The sequence below is a fragment of the Anticarsia gemmatalis genome, chromosome 8, assembly GCF_050436995.1.
Source record: "Anticarsia gemmatalis isolate Benzon Research Colony breed Stoneville strain chromosome 8, ilAntGemm2 primary, whole genome shotgun sequence".
NCBI classification, from domain to species: domain Eukaryota; kingdom Metazoa; phylum Arthropoda; class Insecta; order Lepidoptera; family Erebidae; genus Anticarsia; species Anticarsia gemmatalis.
This window is the reverse complement of record NC_134752.1, coordinates 6,787,704-6,814,280: the sequence shown is the minus strand read 5'-3', so window position 1 is coordinate 6,814,280 and position 26,577 is coordinate 6,787,704. Positions and strand designations below refer to the sequence as shown.

Sequence of the window (26,577 nt, the reverse complement as noted above, 5' to 3'; positions counted from 1 at the left end):
GTTGTTTTAACTTTATCAAAAGAAGCCCTATTGGAGATTTGTTTGTAGGAGTTTATAACACAATAATTAATTACCTACTAAAAAGATAGTAACCTACAACAGAAACTGAGATAAAAAGACATTACTTTGGATGAGATTTCTAAGAGACCAAGAAATTAAGAATTTTGATAATTAATTGATACCATGTCAGTGTTAAACTCCTAATACATAATGATATAATTTTAGCAGTGGGATTATCTGCACTTACAATAATTTTGACCTGTTCTCTTATTTTACAAAATTATGTTGAAAGTGGAATAAAATTTTCAAGTATAATTTTGTGTTGAAACAATTAAATATAAATCCCTGAGTATGTTAACTCAACAAGTAAAATACTGCCATAATTGAAAGATTTTAACACATAACAGTGTAACGTCCAAGGAGATGTGTTATAAGTTATATTGTACTACGTTTTTACAGTAACTATTCTAAAGACTCGAGAAAAATCTAGTTTTTGATAAGGTTTTGCTTTGCATATTAGGTGAAATGCGAACTCTTGTCGCATTTCGGACAAGCAGGCAATAGTCACAAAGTACAAATGAAATGCAGGCACTCTAAGCACTTATTAAGAGCAACGAATTGAAGCTATTTTACTAGTATGTAGTACATATAACTCAATAAAGATATGATACATCTTAAACACCATACCTAAATAATTGTCTCATCTCTCCTGAGTATAGCTCAACAACACACTACCAGAATTTATCATTGCATAAATGCACAACCACTCACGACATTTTATAAACAACCTGGAAACACATAGTTACGTCTTGATAAAATACTCTTGAACCTATGTTACATTATGTGCATAACATATAATAAAGTTAGAATTTTAATGTTAAGTAACATTAAATAAAGTGCTTTTTAAATAAATCAATGATTATGTGTATGAAATATTTAGAAAAATAATTATTGCAATTAGATATTTAGGTATTTATTAAAGTAAAGACCTACATCAATAAAATTGTTTTAATTTTATAACTAAAAATCTTTATAGAGACTCTAATTTACTATAAATTCTGTGCACACAATTAAATCATCTATAACTAAATCTTAATTTACAACATTACATAAAATTAATTACTGAGAAAAATTAACAAAATAATTATATCTAACTTAAAATTAGCCTTAGATGCCATATGAATTTGTATCACGAAAAAAATTGTGCGGTTTATAATACTGTATTAAAAGAAATACATCTTGTATGCATGTCATCTTTACGTTATAATGTGTAGGTACTATCGAACCAACTGAATCATGACCCATTTTGCCGATAATTCGCTTGACACCGTCAAAACAGTAAGAATTTCGTCTCTATCGTCAAAGTTGCACTTAGGACATTATAAACATGCATACGACTGTGTTATGATGTATTACGACTACAGACAACTTTGACCTTTGTTATTACAGTACGTAGATACATTTTCGATAAATCACTCTTAATTTGAATCTAGAATGTAAAATAATAGTCTAAACTCTTTTCACTGTGAAAAAAACCTATTTGTGTCAAATATCAAATAGCACGTCGTTTAGAAATCTGTGAAACGATTAGGGTAACCACTATAGTCATTGCCCATCATACAGTGATTGCCAATGTTAAGGAATAATACGTTTATTTTAATTTCTAAAGTAACCAGTTTAAATTAATTGCGATATATGTCACTTTCAGAATATTGGTACTATTTTAATTTATAGAACTCATGTCCGACGTTTGTGCGACTGGTGTGTAGTTCGAAAAGAAAAAGTAAGTTTGTTGCAATTTTTGTTAAGGATAATACATTTGAAATAACAGTATTCGCTAGTATTTCTTGTTTTTAAGTGTTTTATATTGAATTAGTACAAAATTATTGAAATAAACGACTGATGTTCTTTTAGAAAGAATATTTAAGTTGCGATATAATAGAGTTTAAGTCAATGTTTTACTAAATAAAGATACTATTGACCAAAATTGTGTATCAATTCCTTAACCGGGTAATAACTATGCTGGTTACCCTATATTATTTTAATTTTTATAGTAACATTATTTCCTATAAGGGCCGAATAAACCATGTCCCGAGTGGGTATCGAACCCACTCCTGACGCGTCGCAGTCGTAACATCAACCCACTACGCCACGGAGCCTGTTAAAAACGTAGCAAAGCATTATTGTATTGGCGCACAAAAATTTGTCGCAATAATGACAGATAACAAATTCATTACCAAGGTAACGTAGGTGCAAGCCAATTTCGACCTACGCGTATATAGACGTGTTTTAGAAAATGAGCACATGATGGGTCATGATTCAGTTTGTTCGATAGTACATACTATTTGCCATATTGTGTGTATCACATTCTGGACTGTGAATACACAACTGATAAATAGCTTAGTGGACGCATGGGTAAGGGCAGTAATAGCCTTTTGTTGTGACTGTTGAGTGAGAGAGAGTGAGTATAATAGACTCGCTGTAGACCAGCGAATCTATTAAACTCAGCACTCCATTAACAATAAAATTTATAAGTTGTATATGCTCCAGGGACCCGTGTTCGTGACTTCCATAGAGACTGAATACAAATTTCTAGATTGGTTTTAAATATATTTAAAATATCGCATTACTAGATGTTATGCAATAAACATTTTCCATTTCACGGCAGTTATAGCTGTTATCCACAGACAACAACATATGTACGTCAATATCAATATACGATGACACTATGACAGTATAAAGAATAAGAATGTAAAATAGACCGAAATACTTTTATTTCAATTCTTCGAGTTTCGGTGAGCATTCTAGCGATCTGCAAAAAATAAGATCATTTGCGATTGTGCAATCCGTGCACAAAAGTCAGCAGTGCTACATACTTACTACCTACTTTGTAGTCAATACATCCTTCAACATACCTATAAGATCTCAATGTGATGGAAGACAAGTATTTCGTCTATAATAAATGCACATTAGTCACAAGACATACTAGGGCACTCAGAAAGTTTTGCGAATAACAGTTTTTTTGTAAGGGACATTGTCAGGTTATAATTTATTAAAAAAAAAATACATTATTTATGGGTATGGTATTAAATACATAAGTAATAAATTATATTTTCTATCAGAATTTTATTATTAGCAAAATTAAATTACCGTGTCTCATTGAGAAATGAAACTGCCTTAAGAACATTTCTGGGCGATAAAAATTCTCGATTCCAAGTGTGGATCAAAGATAGAAGAAATGTGCATAAACTAGTTTTTGTAATTTAAACAAAGTTGGCACACTTAAGCCACTGAAGAAAATAAGTATAGAGATGTTTAAAAAGATGGAATAAAAAAATATACAGCGTAGAACATTTTTTTAAGTATCGCAAAACTTTCTGAGTGTCCCACGTACCAAAACAAAAGCTCAATCAGAGCGATTAGTCATAAATATTTTACAGCTTGCTGTTAGGTCCCCAAACCAGCCTTGCTGTATGATTGTATATCTTTTTTTTAATAACGAACATTTATGTCTTTATGGTGATATAGAATTCACGGTAATTTTAAATTTGAGTTAATCAACCCTCGCTATGATAATATTATTGCAAAATGTTTTGAGTGATCGCTAACTTATATTATTTTTATGTCGTTTTCATTTTACCATTAAATTCTTCAGAGTAAACGAGTTTTGTAGACGGTACAGTGCTGCTCTTGGAAGATATTCTTGAAGAGTCAGTGCCGTCAAAAGACTGGGACTTCAGTTTGGATTTTTCAGGTATTAACATAGCACCCAATGCGATGAAATGAAGAGAGTAATAGAATTTCCTGAAACAAGTATAAATTAATGTTAGTTATGGGTCTCACAATACACATAAGTCGAATCCTCCCGCCGCAGATCTATATTTAATAAAACAAAAATTAATTGAAGGCATTAAAATTATAGGTGATCAGCGATTTACCGCCAGTATCGAGGCTTGATACCGTTTTGACGGTTACCTATGTTAGTACCAAATACGTGCGGAGTGAAGCATAGCAGAGTGTAAGGGCGCTACATCATTAAGCTTTTTAAAACAACTAAATCGCTGATCGCTGGCTATAAGGTTATGTGTATTATTTATTCCAAGAAGATAGTACGGCACTTACCCATAGAAAGCTAGACTCGGGGCTAGATGCAGCAGTACAAACGGGACAGTTGCGTACGTCATTGCGACGCGCGTCGTGATGAAAGTGATGGAGTCGTACAACATCTTCTTTTTCGGGCTGTCGAGGAATCTTGGACGAGCTATGTATCGTATCTGTAAGAAAATACTATGTTGAAGCATCCAAACTTTGTTCACGTCTACCTACATATTGTTTTAACTAAGTAACGATGTGTAGGCTGTGTAGGTACGAAAGACTAGCCGTTGTCCGTTCATCATCATTCTTATCATAATCCCAATTAGTTAAACGATATAAAATCATTATGTTGAATTAATTAGAAGATCAATTAAGTATATTTAAGCAATTAGTTGGTATGCGTTATTTAACTGAGGCTCCAAAATCACGAATACTTATTAAAAATTATATTTTTAACCTAGAAAGTCTTTGTTGACCAAGTCAAAGATACCTACTCTGAGAGATGATCATATTTATGAAGTATGTAAACAACATGTAAAACATTTATATTACCTATGATAAATCGTTTTATTGTTTTCGTTGATTTATTTTACGTTGTCTTAGTTTTAACAGCAGTTCTCTCTATTCTTAGCTCACTCTCAGAGAGATGTTAATGAACGTTAAAAAATGCAATTATGAACACAACGCTAGATTTCATTAACTTACTTGGTTAGTTCAACTGAAAACAACAAAGTCAAGTCGGTCAGCATGCCTTTAATCTTACAAAGATACGATCATTGTAGGTATAAGTATATGGCTGGCGTATCGTAATAATATTATTTACCATTATTTTTTTATAGAGGCTTCTGCCTGCGTAAATATATTATCCACTTCTCGATTTTTCGATAATTCGCCTTAATAAAAATTATTACATCCTGCTGTTATGTAGATTTTAGATAGTACATATAAATATTTTTTTAAACGTTCAAAACATAACGGAACGCGGAACATCAAGAACACAGTACAACAACATAAGTTACCTTCCTAGCGGCGACGGTGAATATTCCCCCGGCGAAGAAGGTGAGGTAGTACCCGGGGTGGAAGCCGTGCCACACGGCCGACAGCGCGTACACGCGGGACGTGCGCCACGCCGCGCCGCCGCGCTCGTACGCCACCGAGCGCAGCCACGCGTTCGTGTTCTTGTTCCAGCTTGCGACCGCTGTGCGGAAGTTTTGTGCGAACTGGAATACAGACAACAGTTTAAGCATTTCAAGAAGAAAGAACGTGTGCTTGGCTATTAAACATATTCATTCGATTTAACTAAATTTGAACTAATGTTACTATGAGACTACCGACACACTACGCTGAAGTCTATGGCTACAAATACGTAACTGAAAGTATCATTTCAGGTGAAAGTTGTGAGAGGTGTAGATACACGGCGTGTTTGTGAACAACTTACCTCAAAACCAAAAATGTCTATATTAGACATTTTATCCCATTTTGGTGAGCCATTTTTGTCATAACCATTGAATCCCATGCCGCAATTATTGCAGATCGCCTCGGAGAGAAGCCAGGCATGGTAGTACTTGCAACGAACAACTAACGTTGACAAGTAGGCGTACCACAGCAGGTACAATGCCGACCACGATCGAGATACTTCTGAGGTAGGATCAGTCAATTCTGAAAGTTAAATATAAAATTAAGTTTGCATTAATTTTTTAGCTACTCTACTACAAAAAATCCAAATTTGTATGTGGCAAGGGCCTTTACAGAAGAATTTGATAACAGACACAAATAACTGAGTTAGGTGCTAACATAACAGCCTTTAGTTGTTGTTACAAACTTTTATTTATTACCAACAGGGGGGTTCTTAGGGGCTTTACACTTTTAACGAAAAGGATACCAAACTCTGATAAAAGCATTGTAGGTACTTTATGGTGTGGTGATACTTTACCTTCTAAAACAGTCAGAGGATACTTGTTGGCTAATGTCAAATACAATAAGGCCGCAGCTAGTGATCCAGCCACTTTATAGAACACAGCGCGACGTGGTGAAGGCTCTGAAGAACCCTTCGTCTTTTCACACTAAAACGAAATTACGCACGTACAATTAAAGTTTTTTTTACAAAAAGGAAAGATAGGTAACGATTAATAGTAATTTAAAACTGTGCGCATATACTCGAAATACTTATTAATATTAATATATTTGCAAATTTAGACCTTTGAAAAATTTTATTGTTGGTGTTTAACTGATTTACATAGTTAAAAACATTACTTAAATTTGAAAGTGTTATAAATCCAGGTTCAGAAACAATTTCTTGTACTTTGTATTCCAGCACATAATGAATTTTAATAACGTTTGTTACTTATTTGACCTTTCTGTCACGAACTTTAAATAACTACTTATGTAAGAAAAAACAATGTGTCTTTTTAAATAAAATGATACCTCCAATAGATACAGGGGGATCTCTCGCACATACAATATCTATGTTGAATTTTACAAATAAATAATTAGTTACATTTAACCTCTGGTCATATAACACCATTCAGGAATATTCAGCATATATTATTTTACATTAGAATAAAATTAAATAGGACTGCAAATCATTTACTCGGCGGTAATAAAGTAAAACTTACTTTATTATAAAGATAATCGTCTCTGTAATAAACGCGAATTTATTATATCTAAAGCGATGAATCATCCTTACTCATGAACACTATGTACTTACTTTACTTGATATTAAAATTGCATTGACAATCTTAAGTCAACAAATTCCAGGGAAATTGCCTACTAAATTGATAACGGTATACGGTATATCAGAGATATTTACTATATAGATATTGCGCTACTTCAAAAGACTTACCTCATCGTAGCGGGCGCCTTCTATAAACTTTATGTAGTCCGAGTAAAACACTACAGGACCGCACATCAACGTTTGGAAAGCCAACGTGTATGCAAAGTATTCAAGGGGCGATGGTATCTTTTCTATTTTAGCAAAGTCCTCATTCGATAACTTCGTAGAGTTTGCATTTATCTCTTCTTTTACCAGATTGTCCTGTAGTAAATAAGCCAATGATGTAACTCTTTGAGTTATCACCATCAATGGACCTGAAATTTATTACTTAAGTATAAGCGTTATCAAGAAACACGTCGTTTTACGATATGAATGTTTAACGCGTCATTCCATTAATATTCGAGCGTTTATATTAAATTTTCTTCTTTTTTCGTGGGACACAAAATACATTTTACTTACCCGTTATATCCAGCGTGTAGTCAGCAGTATGATATATCTGTCTATGTAAATGTAGACACGATAAATATAATATAGACGCTGCCAGTATTACACTAAAAAGAAAAATACTTATTAATTATTGAAAAGAAGATCTGTGAGGATGTAAATCGCAGGCCACATAGAATAAAATATTCTTGTTATTATTGATAACACGTAGGTATATAAATCGTTACTTACTTGCCCATCAAATAATGCGGAACCGTTTTAAGTAGGATATAACTTAACATAGGCAACATCGACAAGTGTACTGCTTGCCTGAAAAAACATTATTTAATTAATATTATAATTCGAAAAAAAAAAACATTTTATTTGTTGGGGATTTAAATTAGCACTTTGGATTACTAGGTTGATCTGATTATACAATAGAACATTAAAATGCTGCCTTCCCAGGGATCCCTCGCTGCTTAATTATGTAAAAATAAGACATCACAAAAAAATAACATGCGATTAAATGAATTTAAATAATAATTACCTTCCAAAACAGAAATAACCCATTAATAAACCTGAAACAAGGCATACAGTATGTCGAAATTCGGGCGAAGCATATTTCAACGGTTTTCGAAACAGTCTTGCCAGGCATAGTGCAGCTACTTGTGCGAGCAAAAAATTTACCTATTGAAAAAAAGAAATGATACTAATGAATAATAATGATTAAAGTGCACCATGTGAAACAAAGTGTTTCTTACATAAGCAGCGTACTTAACTAGTGACTACCTGTAATGATTATGAGTGCAAAATAAATTGAATAATTCTTTACTAACTAGCTTGTGGGCACACCATTTCGTAAGGTACCATTATAACAAGAACACCCAATTTTCTGTGTTTAAATTAATCGTTTTCTTTTCATCCCCTCAAGCGGTAACTACTCAAAATTAAGATTGCGTAAAACTTAATCAATTATAGTAGAATTATTATTGTTTAGATTTTAAAGTAGATCTAAAATAAAGTACCTAAGTATACCAACACAATAAGAACGGACGGAAAATGAAAGCAACGTTGATGTCAAACCTATAAATAAGTAGTATGTTCATATTTATGGCGTCAGACTTAACGTTGAATCATCCTAATGAGTTAGTGCAATAGAAGGAACATCTCTAAAAAAATATAATTAGGAAGCTACGTAAACAGCGAGTAAACAGACCAAAACAGGACGGTGAAAAACCTCAATGACTATCGACCTTATCCCCCATTTTTACTATAATATAATAGTATATAGGTAGTAGTTATTTTTGGCCGTCGCGAAGTGGTTTAGGTCACTACTTCGCTACCACTGCATCGGGAGCTCGTGGATTCAATTCCACACGGAGCAAATATTTGTGCGAACCACAAATAATTGTTCTGGGTCTGGTTGTACATTGTGTCCGTCATTTGACTCGTTTGTATTTTTGTAAAGGTCCCAGTAACACAAGAGCAATTCTTAGTGCGGCAGTTGTCTTTTAAAGAAAAATGAAAGAAAATCCACATCTCTGATTTCAAATAAGCTTTTATCGGCCGAATAACGGGCTCCTTGGACCATCCATAAATACATAGAGAAATTTAGGTAGTTTATTACTCTCATACTGGTGAAAAACACAGACAGCATTCACTCCCACAGTCATTATGTCCTTGAGGCCCTGTTTGGTTTGATCCACCGGACACGCTGTTAACATTCTCAATAAAATCTATTAGCTAACATCTAATGATTTAACGAAAAACGTAATCAAAATAATTAGCTACTCCATTCCCACGATGGCAACGTGCTGACTAAATTAACTAAAATAGGTACCTAAAGTCTGTTAAAATACGTCCTTCGCAAGCCTCCAATAGTTTCTGCTAAGTACCTATGTAAGTACAAGCATTTCTGTGAAGTGTTCCAGCAAAGTTCTAATACTTTTGTTAATACAAAATAGTGAGTTTACTTCGGTAGGACAACGAAACTCGAACGCGAACTCACGACTTGACCGAAAGTTCGTTTACTAAAGTTCAGGTTTGGGTATGCTTTTTAGAGATTTTAGAATACGCTGAGCAACGACCACGATCCAGGATAGAGTCTTCTCAAAACCGTAGATGTGTGAGTTCAATCTTTTGAAAAAACGTTAAATTAAAAATTGTAAGAGACGGCTTTCGATTATATCGCGATAAAAGTAACGAGTATTACAATGTCGATGTTTAATTTACAAGAGACGAAACGGCCTTCATTGGTTCTGGTGTTTCCTGGTTAGAAATGAATCGACGAAATTCTATTCTGATTTAATTCGAAAACAATCAGTTGTTGTTAAAAAATATTCTAATGTACCTTTCTTACATAATCTAATTATCCACGACGCAAATTGGATAGCGTTTTTAAAAGAAAAAAAAGTTTTTGTATAATTTTCAATCTAGGAAATTAGGGTTTATACCTAGGTAGTAAATATAAAAAGGCATTTGTAACGCATAACAACCGACATAGCTTATAGCAATTCGCAAAAATGCATATGGTTTACACTTAATGATTGTGTTATCATTACTATTACGTCAATTACCATAATAGGAATGTAACATTTCGAAAATACAAGCTTTCGATTTTATTTAGCAAAAATAAACCCATTACGGTAAAATCATTGCAAAACTACGAGATTGCAGGATGAAGATAAATAAAAGCGCATCTTAAAAGATCGTAATTTCTAGATAGTTTTAACGAATCTGGTTGAAGAAGAAGATTTATTGAATTCCTGGATATATTTTTTAGTCCTATTATTTTTCACTGTAGACTTAAAATCTAATTGCTAGAATATTTGGTTTCAAAGTTAAGTCCTAGATGTTCTTATTGTTATACAATCATAAGCCGAGTTGTAAAGTTGATTAATCTTTACGATATTCGTAAATCTAATACTCTAGTCTGTATTTGTTTGTTGGATTTCCCGGAGATACTCGAAAAACGGCTAAATCAATTTTGATGGAGTTTACTAAAATATTGCGGGATTACTGAACAAAATATTTTTTTTTGTTTAGTACGTAGCGTAACGTAGGCAAGGAAGATGTAGATATAGTAGAAATAGCCATACAAACCGCCACGGGGCTTTAATGAATCAGATAAAGTAGTTGTCAGAAGTCAAGTTAGTATATAATGTGTACATGGAAAAAAGTTATCCTGAACATTGAACCGTATTTGTATAGCACTGAATACCAGTCTATTGATATTCGCAAATTAATATGTTCATTGTGTTCATTTTTCCAATCACGCGACGCTCGTAGCGTCAGTGGCGAGTGCCGGCTACTGACACCTACAATGACAACGAATGCGAATATTGAATAAGAAAATGTAACTTGTATACGACGGATGTTAACAGAATACGATTGTGTATGACGGTGGATGATTAGGTGCTCTTTGAAACGTTGCTTTCAACAAATGGAGTGTAATAAAAGTCACTGCTCTACTTTAAAGGTGGCTTGTAGTGGATGGAACTAGAATTACGTAATGTAAGACTCGGCTAAATGTTCCGCACCATCGTCAATTATGTTAGTTGGATATTGTTTTTAAGAGATTTTTTCCATCACCCTATCTTTTCAAATCGCCCTGTCGGCAATAAGATCGATCTAATGGAACGCGTCAAGTCATCTTGCCATCTCCCTATGATTAGGAAGATTAATATTTTTTTAGACTTCCCATCCATAAAGTTTTAAAATTTATCAGTTATAAACATAGTTTGCAAAATTTTAGTTTAGTTACTCTTTTAATGCCTTAGCAAAATACAGACAACAGTCAGTAGCAGAACCCTAAAAAATATTCCTTAATGCTATGATTATCTTAATTTTGCAAAACATAGTAAACTGGAGGTTGTTTATACTTTATGATTACTCTAAATAACCACTCATCATAGTCATCTTGGTATTACAGTTTTTGATCAGAAACAAGGATTGTAGCCCTTGAACAAAGGCTTGGTGACATAAAGCTATATCTTTTTAATAATCTTGAATCTACCCTGTCCAGTCTGTAGCTCAGCAATGAAAGTTCTACTTTGTCTCTCCTACTTTACATAACTTTAAGTTTCATTCCATTTAAAATAAATTTTAGCCAAAGCAACAAAGTTCAGCCTTATGATAATTTGAAATACCAACTTAAATCTAGCTGGCCATGGCAGATACCTATGTCATTTGTCTAATTTCAAACATGAGTATGGTTAGCTAAGAAATGATGATGCTTTTAATTTAAAAGAGGTCTATTTGAATTAAATAATCATCAGCTCTTTAAAGCAAAGGACAGCTCCACTGAGTAATATAATTTCAGCCAATAAACATAGCAGCTTGAAGAATTTTGTCATGATATTAAAATTATTTATCACAAATAAATATGTAATTTAAAAATTAACATTTTGTAACTATTATTTTATTCTCACAAGGAGAATGGGGAAAAAATATTTAAAAGTACCCCACCCTTTCTAAACAATAATAATTATAGAATATAATAGAATTATATGAATATTGCTAAGTACTAAATATAGCACACTAATTAAATAAATTTTAATGAATGGTACTTACCAAATCAATAGGAAGACCAACCCTGCTTGATAAGAACAGGAATATTTTACTACCATCGTAGTAATCATAGTACGTCATAATTATTGAGTTTATTCACTGAAATAAATGATTAATAATGACTAACAAAACAATCTGCCAAGTCCCAAACACTGCACTACCAGTGACCAAGATATGAATTGCGCATATAAAAAATATAATAGCTTCATTCGTCTTACCCCAGTGAATAAAGTGGTTCGATGTTATACAATTATTTTATTTGTTGAACCTGAAACACTCTTTATAGCTTTATTGTCCGCCAGTTAACACAACATCGATGTTATAACTATAGTACATTAGGAAAGTAAACCGCTCCTTTCCAGGGATCGCTTTATTTATTAAAACTACGTATACGTAATATAATGTTTTCAATAACGTTGGCCTCAAAGTTTAGCGTAACTCGTCTGAGAGCCTCTGATTTTTACCAGCTTATTTTTATTTCGTAAACTAGCATCGATGACAGAAACGTCACTCAGGCCCAATAGAGCAGAGAGTGGCAAAGACAAGAATTTGTTATATTTTATTATTGTGTTTTTGGGTATTTGGTACCTACCTATGAAATAAGGTATAGTGGCGAACCGACGAGCAATCGTATTTATTTGAAACTAATTCAAAATGAAAAATAGTATCCTTTAAATAATTATATATAATTTTAAATATTTACATTTAGTTCATTATAATAAATAGAAAAAAAATATTTTTATAAAAGCTTCGTCAGGTTTTCATTTGACTTTTTTCTTATCTCCACTGAATACTCCATCATGTCTTTCATTCAGTTGTCACTTGGCAGTTGTCAGTGTCACAATTTTTACCATCTCATTCTTATTGTTTATGTACTTACCTATGTGCAAGTGTTTGTAACAAGATAAGTAAAAATTGCTGTGTATTTTGGTTAAGTTTTCGGTTCCTTTTTGCGAAGTTTGTTACGATGTCGTTAGGATCAGTTTATGAAACAGCATATAAGGGAGATTTCAACCAAGTCAAAGTGAAAATAGATCAAGACATCTCGTTAGTAAAGAGACTGGATGAAGTATGTATTGTACTTTATTATTAAACTTTTATTGTAAAAAGTATGCATTCTAACACGATGCATTACCCACGTTGACATAGCAATTAGTCTAATGTATTTATGTTTGAGTGAAACATCGGATCACATGGAACATCAGTCATGCATCTGAAGTTTTAAGTTATTAACTTTACGCCGGTTCGAACATTTTATGAAATTGTAATTTTTTTGTTCTAGAATGATCGTCTTCTTATTCATTGGGCTGCTCTTGGGGGAAATGAAAACTTAGTTGACTATTTGATAGATATGGGCAGCCCTATCGATCCAAGTGATGATACAAATTCAACTCCTCTAATATTAGCTTCTTCTGCTGGACGAGTGGAAGTTGTGAAACTACTTCTAAGTAAAGGCGCAAATGTAAATAAAAAAACTAGCCGTGGTCAGTCACCTCTGCATTATGCAAGCTCTAAGGGCCACATTGAGGTAATATAATCATTTATAAAAATGTTTACATTGGCTGAACATGATTGATGCCCTCAGCACTCACAATCCTTTTAACATTGGCATAAACTACTTTGTACATGAACTTAAAAGTTACTTCAGATCTAAAATCTTAAGTACTCTTTGATTGTAAATTCTGATTAATTACATGTAAAATATAAAATTGGTATGGTTCATGAAGCTTATAATTTCAGGTAGCAAAATTGCTAATAAGTTTTGATGCTAATGTAAATATCAAAGATGTGCTGGAAGCTACACCCCTGCACCGTGCTGCAGCTCAAGGAAGGAACAACATTGTGGAGCTACTGCTTGCATGTCCTGGAATAGAACCAAATGCTTGTGATTCTACAGGGTCTACACCACTGTAAGTATACTTGAGACTGCCTTCATGATATTGCACTTAATATTTATGGGTGCTGTACATCTCCTGGATTTAATTATAATTTTTGAAATCACATCATTAATATTATAGTACAAAAGTAATTGAGATTTTGGACATAAAGTTTAATAATATTCAATTTATTTATTTACAGACATGCAGCATGTGAAGAGGATAGAGATGCTGTTGCTTGTATGCTAGTTAAATCTGGTGCTAGTATGGCTTTATTAAACAAAGACAAAAAGACACCACTTGATATGTGTTCTGATAAGTTAAGAAAAATGTTAACATCATTATTGCAATAAATTATAAAATAGTTATGAACCTATGTTGCTTTTGTTGCCTACCCTACTCCATACAATCGTTAGTCAGACTTCACCTACTATGGTTCTAACCCAATATATGAGTGTAAACCTTCACACATTACTTATAGTCGACGCCAGTCTCCAATTTTCGTTTACAAAAAACCCGTTTTCACACTACTTTAGGCTCGCGCCATTAGGGTCAGTGCGTCTAAAATTATGCCATTGCACAGAAAGATAAGAAAGGATCCGTTACCCTCAATAAAACTGTTCGTATTTCGTACTTAGCTATCTAGCTTTCAGCAAAACGCATCAATTAGTTAATACATTTTCTACTAAAACATATTGATTTAAAGAAAATCGTTTTGCAACACAGCTCACGTAAAACGGAATAAATAAATGCGTTCTGACGTTTCACATTAGTCTTGACATGTCAAGTCAATAATATTCAATGTCAACCTTCAATCATGTTTCAATAAACAATGGAACGAACCTATCGATTTTTCATAATTTCATAGGATAAAGTTTTGTTTTTAGGTCATATGTAGTAAATTATGGGTCCGACTTACGAAATGGAAGCCTTTTTGAATTTGAATGACGTTATCTTCAACCATTATTTCATCATTGGCGCAGTATTTTTGTTTTATTTAATTTATCGTATTGTTGTTTCTCTTTTTCCCGATAATAATTACATGCAAACAAAATATAGGACACGCGGGCATACATGGAGAAGTATTCAGTGTAATAAATCTGTTCCATATAATATTGATGTAAGTATACATAATAATATGATATCTCTAGGATTTACATTACATCATTATGTAAATACATTTGTTATCCAAAGCTGAATTAAAATTATAATAATATTACAGTGCACAAATTGTGGTAAGCTTATGTTGCCAATTGTGGGTCTTTTCTGTGAATGTTGTGCCGTGAGTGCTTGTAAAAGATGTCACAAAGTAATTGATAAGAAGGTGAGATGCAAGCAAATTACTTGGCCAGGAGGAAAACCATTTTTGCACCACTGGGTTAATGGTAGGTACAACACACCATAATATATTATTATTCCAAAAAAAGAAAAATTATTAACTGTCAATTTTCTTAAAATATAAAAATTATTTTCAGTGGGCACTGCCCAAAGTGATAGTGTTGATCAGACTGAAGAAGGGCTCAGAAGATACTATTGTTCTTGGTGTCAGAGGACCAAAGTATCTACTAGTACACCAGCTAATGATACTGAGGTTAGTAACTATGTACTTACATAATGTTTAGGTGTTTGTTGCAGCAAAAATGTGTTAATTCTTAGGTAGCATGATAATTTATTTATATTAAAATTTGTGGATTCATTGGCATGAAGCTGACAGGTTTATATGTCATAATGGAAATGCTGTTAAAGTAAAGGGCTTGAAACTTGAAATAGGAGCTTTGAAAATACTGAATCATTAAATCTATCTACAGTGTCATAAGAGTTTAAAAGTTTGTAATATGACTTCATGCTAAACAGCATCCCTCCAGTTATGTGTGATGTGCATGCCAATGCTACAATGAAATACATGTTATAAGCATGATAACAACAAACACATCAAAATATGACAGCAATCGAGAATGAGAGGCCAAATGTTCCATGAATGTTATAGTTGTTTTATTAATCATTTACAAAACATTTTACAGCAATGTGACTTTCAAAAGTACAGGAAAATTATAATTCCACCTACATGTGTACAGTTAGAAAAAGGATTTATTTCTAACATAAAACATCCTGGTGACGTTGACTGGGAACCATTTATTATTTTAGGTATGTTTTTGTTATGAAACAAAAATAACTAGAAACTATTATAGTACACATGTATGTATATTTTTTCACCCAAATCAGTTGTTAATCTGCATGTAAAGTGATGTGCTAGTTCAGCAATGACATTTCTAATTCCCAAAACTTGAATCTTTCCTGTGGTAGTTTTAGATACCCAACTTTCTGACTCTGCTGCTTTCAGGTTTGGTGCCTAACCAAAGTATAAATGTATAGTTATTTTACTAAATTATTTTTGCACGTTTTGGTAATTATTTGATCAGAATTTGGACTCTCTCAATATAAAATAGTATTCAAATGATGATTGTATTCAATTAATACAAATATTTACATGATACCAAACCATTGATATTTTAAAACTTTTCAGCTAACCCGAAGTCTGGTAGCAACAGGAGTGATGAAGTACTTTCCTTATTTAGAGGTCTACTGAATCCTATTCAGGTAGAGTTTTTTTTTATAGTTCTTATATTGCACCATGATTTTATTAGCATTACACCTGTAAGGTAAAGGCGCGGGAATTACTGTAGCTATAGATATTATAATGACTTGAATGGCATAACTAAATCGATGTTATAATTGTAGTAATGAAATAAATAAATTTGATTTCTAGGTGGTAGATATAAGTGTGACGTCACCGGAGAATGTCGTACGATGGTTACCGCCCAAGTGTCGCCTCCTTGTCGCTGGCGGCGATGGTACCGTGGCATGGGTCATGAACTCTCTCATGGCTTGTCCACAAGTCAAAGTAAGTGTATATAAATATGTTTTCAGCCATATTTTTTATGATAGTAAAGAATAACTTTGATTTATACATTTATCGTAATTTCAGGCAGCCGTTGGAATATTGCCTATGGGTACGGGTAACGATCTATCCCGCGTTTTGGGTTGGGGAACTGGAGGCATATCGCACTTAGACGCGCATAGCATTATCAATTCTGTGAAACAAGCTACTCTTCAACCACTTGACAGGTAAATAAAGACAGCAACTCGTTGATTGCTTACTTAGAAATGTGTGTTTATATTTTGAAGTGTTAGAGATAAGCATAGGAAAGTTTTGCCTTTTTTAAAACATGCTAACGGCAAGTGGTCTTCCGTTTTTAATTATCAGACTATTACAGCTCTTTCTCGAATCCTATTTTAAAGTTTATTGGTTTTTGTGGGTCTTTTGTCAGTTGAATTTATAATGGTCGATTTTTAAATATGCAATTCCTTTTTTTAGATGGAAGGTGACTATAACTCCGAAGCGCACCCGACTGGGTCGTCTTCGTCAACAGCGAGTGTTGTACGCGTACAACTATGCGAGCATCGGAGTCGACGCACAAGTCGCACTGGACTTCCACTACGCACGAGCGCAGTTCCTTTACAGATACGCTAGTCGTACGCTCAACTATGTAAGGATATATAATACAGCTTTCGTCCGAGATATATTTCGTTCCGGCACTATAATAGGTTCTCGTTCGGGCCACAGATGGCGTACGCGTTCCTGGGCGTGGGGCGCGCGCTGGACGACGGCGGCTGCGGCGGCCTGGAGCGGCGACTGCGCGTGTGGGCGGGCGCGGCGCGCGACCCGCTGGCGCTGCCGCCGCTGCAGGCGCTCGTGGCGCTCAACATACCCTCCTGGGGCGCCGGCGTCGACCTGTGGAGTGAGTGCGGGCTGTCCCTACCTAAACCGGCAGGCAAACTCAGTCAGTTTGTGGCGCCAAGTATCAATTCAATCAATTATGTTTTCTGAGCTAATAAAAATTTTTTTTCTTATAGGTATGGGAAGTGAAGAGGACGTAGGAGAACAGAGTATTAGCGACGGTAAACTTGAGGTAACGATTCACGCATCGTTCATTATCCATTCTTATCAGACTTTACTGAGCGCCAACATTTTTAACGATTATAAATTGTTCTTTGCCATTCTAGGTCGTTGGAATTTCGTCTTCAATCCATATTGCAAGATTGCAGTGTGGTTTGGCTGAACCTTACCGTTTCGCTCAAGCGTCATGCCTTAAGGTAAAACTCATTACTTCCAATACATGTACCTATACGAAAAAAATGTGTAAATATGAAAGCTAATCTCTCGTTTCCAGATTGAATTAGAAGGATCGTGCGCAATGCAAGTGGATGGAGAGCCCTGGATGCAGGGGCCAGCGACGATATTCATGGAGCCAGCCGGACAAAGCCTGATGTTACGCGCGAGATGTAGGAAAAACGAATGATTAAGTACTTGCAACATATAGACGTTCCAGTATGCACCAGAATCTCAATTGGCATTATAATTACTTAATATTAGTTATAAGACTGGCAATTTCTTTATGCAAGCCAGTGCAAAAAGACAGTATTGAAGACCTAGCTGTTTGAGTAGCGACCTATACAGTTGCTCTTGATAAAATGTATCCAGTTAAATGTGTCTGAATTTGAATACTGTACTTAGTGTTAGTGTGTACTAGGTTTAAACAAATAAATTTTAAATTACCTACGTAAATTTATATAAAAACCTTCCTTTTCATTTAGTGCCAATAAATGCACGAATGTTGTATGTTGTATTTGTCGAATGAGATACAAAATAAATGATAATATATTTGAATGGATATTTTGTTGGTCTTATTTTATAATAATTTGAATGATAAATCAATACTTATTTTCAAATTAAATAGATTCGGTGATAAATATTCGAATAATCTGCACCAAGTAGTGTCAGATTAAATGTAATAATTATTATTAAATGTGTACACAGAAACGGGTAAATAATAAAACTTCAATTAACAACCATTATATTTATTATCTGTATGGAATTCTATCGTTTTACACAGAGTAAAGTCCTAATTCGCAATTGGACACATTTTATTAATAACATGGGAGGTTGGTAACTGTAAAATGAACACAATAATATTAATATGCTCAAATTTATTCGATGCTTTTGTCTACAATTGTTTACAAAAACTTTATGTTGGTGAGTTATCAACTATCAGACTTCTTAGACAGAAGTTTATCTCATCACCAAAGATATTTTACCGCCCATAGATGTTTGCTGGAGGGTATGGTAACCATCATTTTTGTGGTTCAAATCAGGTTATTTCAGTATCGGTATAGCAATAAAAAGTCAACTCCCTTTCCATTGCTGTATACATCTTATATTCAGTTGGATATCATGTACAGGTTTTTAACATACAACAGTTAGTGCTACTCACACATTGTGACATTGAACACAGGAATATCACTAATTTAACAATATATTAATAAGACGAACATTTCCTAATTTTAAACATTAATAATGTACCTTGGGTACTAAGAACACTCACTACACCTAATTTGTATAACATGTATATAATAATTTTATCTATCTTTCTAATATAGGTCAAAAATTGTAAGAGGTTACATAATATTATATAATTTATTCCTACTTTGAGACCGAATACGTGACAATATATTCTGTGAGAGTAAACATTCATAAACATTAGAATAAAGTAGGACCGTCGTTGTATAATGTGTAGCCAGTTTTATTTAGAAAATTATAGTCAAGCATACGCAAAGTAATAGTAGGTATAGACTTTTTGGTGTATGCATGCACACTGCGTCACATTATTTTCTTGCGACGGACAGGTGAATGAAAATAATGGGAAGATAGGTTCCGCCAATTACATTTAATCTATCGTCATTTTCTTTATTCAGCTTAGATAAGCCTGTCTCTCAGTCTCTAGTCATAATCTCACATATTTTTTTTTTATTCATTTCAATGATAAAATCATTCATGTTTTTAACAATACCAAGTTCAAGTTCATAATATATGTTATATTGTTATGATGTAGATCGAAAATATAAATATGTCTTATCTGACACAATGAGAATATAAATGTATTTATTCTACACGACTATGCACTTCAAAACAGAATAATTATATTAATATACATGTATTTATAAACAGTATTCCTGAGGAATGTTTTAAATTATCAGCAAGATAAAAAGTACACCCAAAAATAAGTCGTAAAATATATGATTGTAGTATCGTAATGGAATTACATAAAAAATGTATTGAATCACAAACTTTTAAAAAGTTATTAAGTTGTAATTTTGGCACGATATAAACAATAATGTAAACAGTGTTCAAAAGTACAGCCCAGTATCTAGCTGTTAACAATATTAACCACAACATGTTACATGTCGTATTAACAATAACGAGGTCAGTGTTTGACGCAAATTACAGATCATTGTATTGATACCTCTCGATTATATAAAATAATAACTTATTAATATTACACAACAAATAACCAGTTTTCTTCTAGTTAATGGTTTTAAATCACATTAAAAAATCTTATAGTATGGTTGTCTATGTAATAAAAACAGCCTATATTAATGTAACAACAAATCTTCAAAATTTTTATTGTTCATATTGTTCGAAGTCAAAATACTTCTCGTTTTTTATATTGATGAACTTAAAATAAAAAAGGGTTCACTAACCAAAATAAAATAAATCTTATTATCTATTTAACAATTTCTTAACAAACATGAACTCATAAGATTCATAGTAAAAATTCTTATAAACATTAGAAATAAATATTGAGCCTGCGTAAAAGATCTATTCGAAAAGTATTATTAATTGTAATGCCCTGTTCTTTTCATATTCATTACCTATTGGTAATTAATAACGTATCAAAGAGGAAGACTGGCAATTTAAGGCGGGGTTGCCCTAGCTAAGTCACGACTATAAATCTGTTATTCATACTTATATGAATTAGTAAAAAATATAAAATTACTGCACCACAAAAAAGTGGTAGTGGACAAAATTATGAATGTTATCACTTTCAATCTATAATTACTGACTATTTTACCTAAATAGTAATGGTAACTATGAAGCACATCCTATGTGACTACCTACACTTTTGTTTTATACACATAAAATCAATTTTCCAATATTTTGGTATTATGTAATAATTATACTTGCGAATTCTAATGTTTCTACAGAGCCCTTGATTCATTTTTTGTAACTGGAAGCAGCATAAGAATCTTCATATATCAAGATACACTATATAAGTGTACATCCTTCTACATAATTTTCTAAAAGAAACTAAATGCGTCTAAGAAATGTATCTAAGCAATAGAAAAAATATCTAAAATCCGATTTACAACAAACATAGAAAAATCTAGTCATTTTTAAGAGCAACTGGCTTGACGACACCAAAGTTCATTCTAAGTTGTTCTAGGAATACAAAAGTTAATATAGTGTGTGGTGCCAGCCTAACAAATGCTGGAATGTAACCTTTGAAGAATGCAAGTGGACTTTCCTTTGCAGTGCTGGTGATAAGTGTCAATATACTCTTTACTTCACCAGGCTTGGCATTCATTGCGCGAGTTTTGAGTACATCGACCGGTTGGGTCATGGTCGTTGCGATTCCGCCCTGAAAATTGATAAGATAAATTTTATAGTCGTGTTTAAAACTTACTTTATGAATCGAGAAAAAAATAATGATTACATGCACATTGGTTTAATAACATTTGAGCTATTGTGTATATTGCAATTATAATAATTAACCTAATGAAATTCAGTGCCATACAAAATATTTTGTCTAATAAATGTAAAATGGCGAGTGAGACCTACATGTACCCTTTTTATGTTAAATGAATATCTTTTATAGCTTACCGCCATTAAACTGGAAGTGACATGTGTTATGACATTGTCCTCAAAATATGGGGTTTCTATGAGTAGTTCTTTGATCTGGTCATAGAAGGACAGCTGACCGATAGTCATTAGGACCGCGCGACCGCACGTCATCGAGGCACCAGCCCATAAACGAAGTACACCTTCAGTTCTTGCTACTTGCCATAATCCATGGATAGCATTCTTGTAACTAAAACATTATTACATTTATTTGACATTTAAATTAATATCTAGTAAACAACCAAACATAAATATCAGCAATTCATTTTAAAAATTAGGCAACAACATCAAGTAAAAGTTTTGCAAATTACATACTTTCTCCTTTGTTCAGGTGGAAGTTTGACATCATTTTGCATTCTAACATTGACCAAATCAGCAGGATTACCCACAAAACCTCCAGCAAAGCCACCCAAACCTGCTAGGAATGCAGAAGTAAGGAATGGTATAGGCCGACCCTAGAATCAAATTTCTATTGTTATTCACTGGGTTATGATCTAAATACAAACATAGTTAAAAACAAACTACTTACATCTTTAGGAGCAAATTGTTGCTTGGCCATTTCATAAATTCCAAATCTTGCTGTAGAATATGTGAGTTGTCTTAACAGTGAAGCGGATATACCATTATAGAGACCACCAAATCCTATAAAAAAAAAAAATATATATTTACCATCCATACTAATAATGCCTGTTACATGGCTAAACACCTATATCAATTTAAACCTGACTGGACCATAGTCTATACATCTATAAAAGGATGTAGACAACTTTGAATATTACATACAGATGGTGCATAAGAGCTAAATTATCCACCTATTTATTTATTCTCTTATTAAGTAAAACAAACAACAAATTTAAAAAACTTTTACACTTTTGCATACATGCATGCTGGTGTACACATGGTACCATCTACCTAATACTCTGTGTAACAAAGCTAGAAAATATTCATACATTTTATTTCATTATATTTCTTATCAGTCCAATTTTCCTTTCACATCAATAAAAACAATAGGCAATTTAATATGTCTAGAGATACAATTTCTATTTTAGATAGTTTTGTAACATTATCAAAGAAGCAAAATATAATAAAGTAAATTAAATTTAAGCTTTATTTATTACCTTGATTTTTTAAAACTATTCCAGTAAGTGTCACCATAGATATATTTTTTCCTTTTTGTGTTTGCATTTGAACTTTCAATAGATCCAATGGATGTGTGACACATGCGGCTGCAGCTGATGCTAGTCCACCAAAATACCATTTTGATATTCTTGTTTCTGCCACATTCACTGCTACCACATTCATTGTAGTTTCTAAAATGTAGAATATATTATTATTATAATGCAACTTAACAGACTGGAATATATAAATTCAGTAGTGTAGTTTCTAGTAGTAGTGGGATCTTCCAATCGTAAGTTTATGCTCTAGTTAACCATTTTCAAACTAATACTCATTAGGCAAAAATCCGTTTCTTTATTAATGAAGAAACTATAATACCCCAACACAAATATTACACTAATTTAAAGCCAAACTTTTATTTATTCTGTATACAATGTTATAAATTGGTATACTTCTGTTATTTAATGATCCAATATAAATACATTTTGCACATAAAGTAACAAATTATGGACCCTGCACAATATTTACCTGAAATGTATGAAATCTATTTATTCAAATATGTGTAAATACTGCTACGTTTGCTACATATATAATATCAACTCGGCTATAAATAATTCTAGATATTTTCTACAAAATAAACTAGTTTTCGCTTGCCCATCCATTCCATTTCGATGTTCAATTCAAAAAATGACACGCTAAGATCGAGAACGAGGCGAGACACGAGTCGTGTTTTGCTCTGTGACACTGACGTTATTGACATTTCAATGCCAAAGTCACACAGTTTCGTTTTGAAATTAGATAATTGCAATATTCTCACAAAAATATTTATAAACACTTAAAATTTACATGAACTTGAATTTCATAAAATATAAATATTTCATACTAAATAACATAACTACTTCATAATGCTTATTCCAAACAAAATAATAGATACTTTACTTTACTCGCTGATGATCTTAAAAACATTATAAAATGTTGAACGGATATATATACGTAACAACATAACCTATAAAAAATAACCTTCATATCGGTCATCTGTCAAGGCTGCTCGTCTATTATAATTTTGGCAAATTTTCCATTTTTCCGGTGTTATAAATTCGTAATTTGATATTTGTTGCACACGCATAAAGGTACTTACCGTTTCTTTTATTTAACTGTAAATAAAAATGTGGTACAACTGCACTATTCTTCACTTTTTGAAACTTGAAAATGCTGCACATAAATGATTTATTATCAATATTTTGTTATTTATTTCTATGTATTATTATGTAATATGTTTTTTTCTGATAAATGCTGTATTGACGGTAAACTAACTAGTACTGACTGAGGTCGCGCGGACTTCGTTTTTCATGTGAACGCGCGGCGAATGCTTTAAAACAACCAGTAATGACTGGGTGACGCTTATCGTCCGCTGTAGAGGGCTAAACTGGAACTGAAGTATGTAATCTTTCAATATGTCGTGTGTATTCAGTAGTTAATGTACACGTATTATTGTATTTTGTGAATTTGGCAAGTGGTGCTAAATATTTTTGTAGTATAATTCATTTACTCTAATAAATAATTATTTTTGTTACAGAATGTCATCCGACATAATAACACTGTTACAACTAGATAAAGCATTATCTAGTAGAGTAGTTGTTGTTAAGGAAATAAATAGATGTGACAGCTCATTCATAACAAGTTGTGTTTTAAACCACTGCATCAAGAATAAAATTGGTATTGTTGTGGTTTCAACACACAACTCTTTACAACATTACCAAAATGTAGGGCTCAGAATGAATTACAATTTACAGAGATATTTGGATACTGGTTTGGTGGACTTTTTCAACTTTGGAGAATATAGTACAAATAATTTGTTGATGGATAATAACTTACCTGAATTGTTACCTCAAGTAAAAGAAAAAATATTATCAATGCAGCAGAAACATCAGACAGTTAGTGTTATCTTGGATGGAATTTCACATTTGTTTGATTTGAATTACTCGTTGAGACAAGTAAATATGTTTTGTAAAGAGTTGATTGAGTTGGTGACTAGCTATAATAATTCATTTGTGGTTTGCCACTGTAATGAGGCTAACGAGGATGATGTCACTTGTGTTATGTCCAATCTACTATCCCACAAAGCACACACTGTGTTGGAAGTTGAGAACTTACCATCAGGTCTGAGTGCAGATGTTTCTGGACATTTAACAATCAAGTATCCTGGTTTGAAGTTTGATAACAATCACTTGTATACTTTGGACATAAAGCCCTCTAAATATCTCTTTAAATTGTTTGATAGAGGTGTCAAGTTACTTGCCCCAGGGACAGTGTAATATAGTTATAAGTAATGTTTATATAATTTTAAGTTATTTGTTAAGAGAATAATAAACATGTATATTTTCCTCATAAATTGTAGTTTTGCTTGTACTCCACATTCAAGAATATTAACCTGCTTTATCTTCCATATTATATTCTAACATGAGAACATCATTGTGAAAAGTCTTATACTTGCCAGTGTTATGCAAATTTATATATTTGCATTACATTGTGATTGTCTCAGAATTCTATGAAACATTCGAAAAACAAGATAACTTACCTTCAAGATGCCTATTTAATTCGGTTGCAAATATCTTTTAAGTACCTAAGTACCACGAAAGACGCTGATTAAAGACCTAGGCACTAGTCTAGTGAATACTTTATTTTACTATAGTATTAATACCTACAATACAATTGAAAGTAAATAAATATAGAGCATTGTATAATAGCGTATCGTAATCTGATTACAATACGTCGGTATTATCTTAATTATTTAGACAGATACATAAATAGATAATATAATTAAGCATAGTAGTACGTAAATTATGCAGTAATTCATTCAGAACACAGTGTAGGTATTAGATAATTACCAAACGGTATGGCAAGAATTTGCGACATGTTGCGTAATAGTCATTTCTATCTCAATTTAGTTGAGAACTATGTATACGAAGATTATTCATAGTATGTCGGCCGAAATCTGATACTCATGTTATATAGCTCTGTACATGTTGCTCAAAAAGAGAAAATCCCAAAAATGTCGTCATATTGCGGTACCTACAGAAAATATTTCTGAAGTTCCGTCTGAAATTACTTAAACTCAGATTTAATGCTAGACAAAACTTTATGAGATACAAATCAACTTAAGCCCATACACCGCTGGACCTGAACTTTAATATCGTCATTCATTATGGATAACATGTGTGGACTAAACAAATTTCTACTAGTACGAAACTTCCGCTGAATCAGCTCTCTTGGAATATACATATATTATGTACACTACATATGTTGTGATACACACCACACCACGAATGTTGGACGTATGCCACGCATAATTCTAACCATATGTTCGTCGTCTCTTATCTAATTTATACCTGCCTCGGCCATTCAATCGGTATTCAATGCGATTGCAGATTATAGTCACAGGTTCGATTTTCTTAAAATCATCGCTCGAAGATTTTCTAGAAATTCAGTTCAGTCCCATGCTTTGCGATGGTACACTATTGCTAGAATAAACTAATTTTCTTCTGGTACAAAGAAAAAAACAGCTAGCAGTGTTCAAGTAAGATGCTACTCCTAGTACTCCTACGGAACACTACCACTATAGAAGACGGATACTTCATGATTCGTGAGTTAACTGGATGATTCCTGATGATCTATTCAGGAAAGTATTTTCTAAATATATTAACACGTAATAAACATACCTAAATAGGTAAGTATCTACTTTATAAGCTTTGAGCATGGACCATCGCCACAGAATAATAAGTACTAAAGCCATCGCCCTCTCTCCCTCTGTTATATGAATATCATAAAGAACTCATTAAGCTTTAATTGAACTTTCAAGCGAAGATGAAACACAATTCACACCTCACAATAAAATATAGTGTATAATAAGTATAGTTTTGGATTTA

At 32.9% G+C, this 26,577-nt stretch overlaps 5 protein-coding genes across 8 annotated transcripts; 3 read left to right on the top strand and 2 right to left on the bottom strand.

The window, feature by feature from the left end:
• Positions 1-151: 151 nt before the first annotated feature.
• Positions 152-12,378, bottom strand: oys (lysophospholipid acyltransferase 6). Its single transcript, XM_076117402.1, has 11 exons — positions 12,079-12,378; positions 11,864-11,959; positions 7,839-7,978; positions 7,544-7,621; positions 7,328-7,419; positions 6,938-7,182; positions 6,029-6,158; positions 5,534-5,754; positions 5,115-5,315; positions 4,123-4,274; positions 152-3,804 (listed from the first exon to the last, which is right to left on the bottom strand). The coding sequence occupies exons 2-11, from the start codon at positions 11,939-11,941 to the stop codon at positions 3,621-3,623; spliced, it is 1,521 nt and encodes a 506-aa protein (XP_075973517.1). The 5' UTR covers positions 11,942-11,959; positions 12,079-12,378; the 3' UTR covers positions 152-3,620.
• A 298-nt stretch (positions 12,379-12,676) lies between these two features.
• Positions 12,677-14,104, top strand: LOC142974576 (uncharacterized). The gene is made up of 4 exons (XM_076116992.1): positions 12,677-12,929; positions 13,143-13,388; positions 13,601-13,770; positions 13,940-14,104. The coding sequence occupies exons 1-4, from the start codon at positions 12,828-12,830 to the stop codon at positions 14,088-14,090; spliced, it is 669 nt and encodes a 222-aa protein (XP_075973107.1). The 5' UTR covers positions 12,677-12,827; the 3' UTR covers positions 14,091-14,104.
• Positions 14,105-14,510: 406 nt separating this feature from the next.
• Positions 14,511-18,470, top strand: Dgkepsilon (diacylglycerol kinase epsilon). Its single transcript, XM_076117497.1, has 12 exons — positions 14,511-14,857; positions 14,960-15,122; positions 15,213-15,328; positions 15,759-15,882; positions 16,262-16,335; positions 16,505-16,639; positions 16,724-16,863; positions 17,114-17,285; positions 17,363-17,537; positions 17,653-17,708; positions 17,803-17,892; positions 17,970-18,470. Exons 1-12 carry the CDS (start codon positions 14,642-14,644, stop codon positions 18,096-18,098), a joined length of 1,590 nt encoding a protein of 529 aa, XP_075973612.1. The 5' UTR covers positions 14,511-14,641; the 3' UTR covers positions 18,099-18,470.
• An 84-nt stretch (positions 18,471-18,554) lies between these two features.
• Dic1 (Dicarboxylate carrier 1) lies at positions 18,555-24,050 on the bottom strand. Of its 3 annotated transcripts, XM_076117399.1 has the most exons (7): positions 23,976-24,050; positions 23,790-23,863; positions 22,654-22,845; positions 22,065-22,177; positions 21,851-21,990; positions 21,518-21,725; positions 18,556-21,275 (listed from the first exon to the last, which is right to left on the bottom strand). In XM_076117399.1, exons 3-7 carry the CDS (start codon positions 22,835-22,837, stop codon positions 21,021-21,023), a joined length of 900 nt encoding a protein of 299 aa, XP_075973514.1. In that variant the 5' UTR covers positions 22,838-22,845; positions 23,790-23,863; positions 23,976-24,050; the 3' UTR covers positions 18,556-21,020. The 3 variants fall into 3 exon arrangements, with proteins under 3 accessions (XP_075973511.1, XP_075973514.1, XP_075973512.1); XM_076117396.1 differs by lacking the exon at positions 23,976-24,050 and having other exon boundaries at positions 18,555-21,275; positions 23,790-23,925; XM_076117397.1 differs by lacking the exons at positions 23,790-23,863; positions 23,976-24,050 and adding an exon at positions 23,180-23,409 and having other exon boundaries at positions 18,557-21,275.
• Elp6 (Elongator complex protein 6) lies at positions 23,643-25,043 on the top strand. 2 transcript variants are annotated; one of them, XM_076117400.1, is made up of 2 exons: positions 23,643-23,781; positions 24,228-25,043. In XM_076117400.1, the coding sequence occupies exon 2, from the start codon at positions 24,229-24,231 to the stop codon at positions 24,964-24,966; it is 738 nt and encodes a 245-aa protein (XP_075973515.1). In that variant the 5' UTR covers positions 23,643-23,781; position 24,228; the 3' UTR covers positions 24,967-25,043. The 2 variants fall into 2 exon arrangements, with proteins under 2 accessions (XP_075973515.1, XP_075973516.1); XM_076117401.1 differs by lacking the exon at positions 23,643-23,781 and adding an exon at positions 23,950-24,088.
• Positions 25,044-26,577: the final 1,534 nt, after the last annotated feature.

Excerpts from the sequence above, each read along its gene's own strand:
- Dic1 (XM_076117396.1), bottom strand. The coding sequence starts at position 23,871 with ATGTGCAGCATTTTCAAGTTTCAAAAAGTGAAGAATAGTGCAGTTGTA. Across the intron at positions 21,991-22,064 it reads AACAATTTGCTCCTAAAGAT|GGTCGGCCTATACCATTCCT; the intron begins GTAAGTAGTTTG and ends ATTTGATTCTAG. Across the intron at positions 21,726-21,850 it reads CCACCTGAACAAAGGAGAAA|TTACAAGAATGCTATCCATG; the intron begins GTATGTAATTTG and ends ATAATGTTTTAG.
- LOC142974576 (XM_076116992.1), top strand. The coding sequence starts at position 12,828 with ATGTCGTTAGGATCAGTTTATGAAACAGCATATAAGGGAGATTTCAAC. Across the intron at positions 13,389-13,600 it reads GCTCTAAGGGCCACATTGAG|GTAGCAAAATTGCTAATAAG; the intron begins GTAATATAATCA and ends TTATAATTTCAG. Across the intron at positions 13,771-13,939 it reads TCTACAGGGTCTACACCACT|ACATGCAGCATGTGAAGAGG; the intron begins GTAAGTATACTT and ends ATTTATTTACAG.
- Dgkepsilon (XM_076117497.1), top strand. The coding sequence starts at position 14,642 with ATGGGTCCGACTTACGAAATGGAAGCCTTTTTGAATTTGAATGACGTT. Across the intron at positions 15,883-16,261 it reads GGAACCATTTATTATTTTAG|CTAACCCGAAGTCTGGTAGC; the intron begins GTATGTTTTTGT and ends AAAACTTTTCAG. Across the intron at positions 17,709-17,802 it reads TTAGCGACGGTAAACTTGAG|GTCGTTGGAATTTCGTCTTC; the intron begins GTAACGATTCAC and ends TTGCCATTCTAG.
- Elp6 (XM_076117400.1), top strand. The coding sequence starts at position 24,229 with ATGTCATCCGACATAATAACACTGTTACAACTAGATAAAGCATTATCT.
- oys (XM_076117402.1), bottom strand. The coding sequence starts at position 11,941 with ATGACGTACTATGATTACTACGATGGTAGTAAAATATTCCTGTTCTTA. Across the intron at positions 7,622-7,838 it reads GGTTATTTCTGTTTTGGAAG|GCAAGCAGTACACTTGTCGA; the intron begins GTAATTATTATT and ends ATGTTTTTTCAG. Across the intron at positions 3,805-4,122 it reads CCGAGTCTAGCTTTCTATGG|GAAATTCTATTACTCTCTTC; the intron begins GTAAGTGCCGTA and ends TACTTGTTTCAG.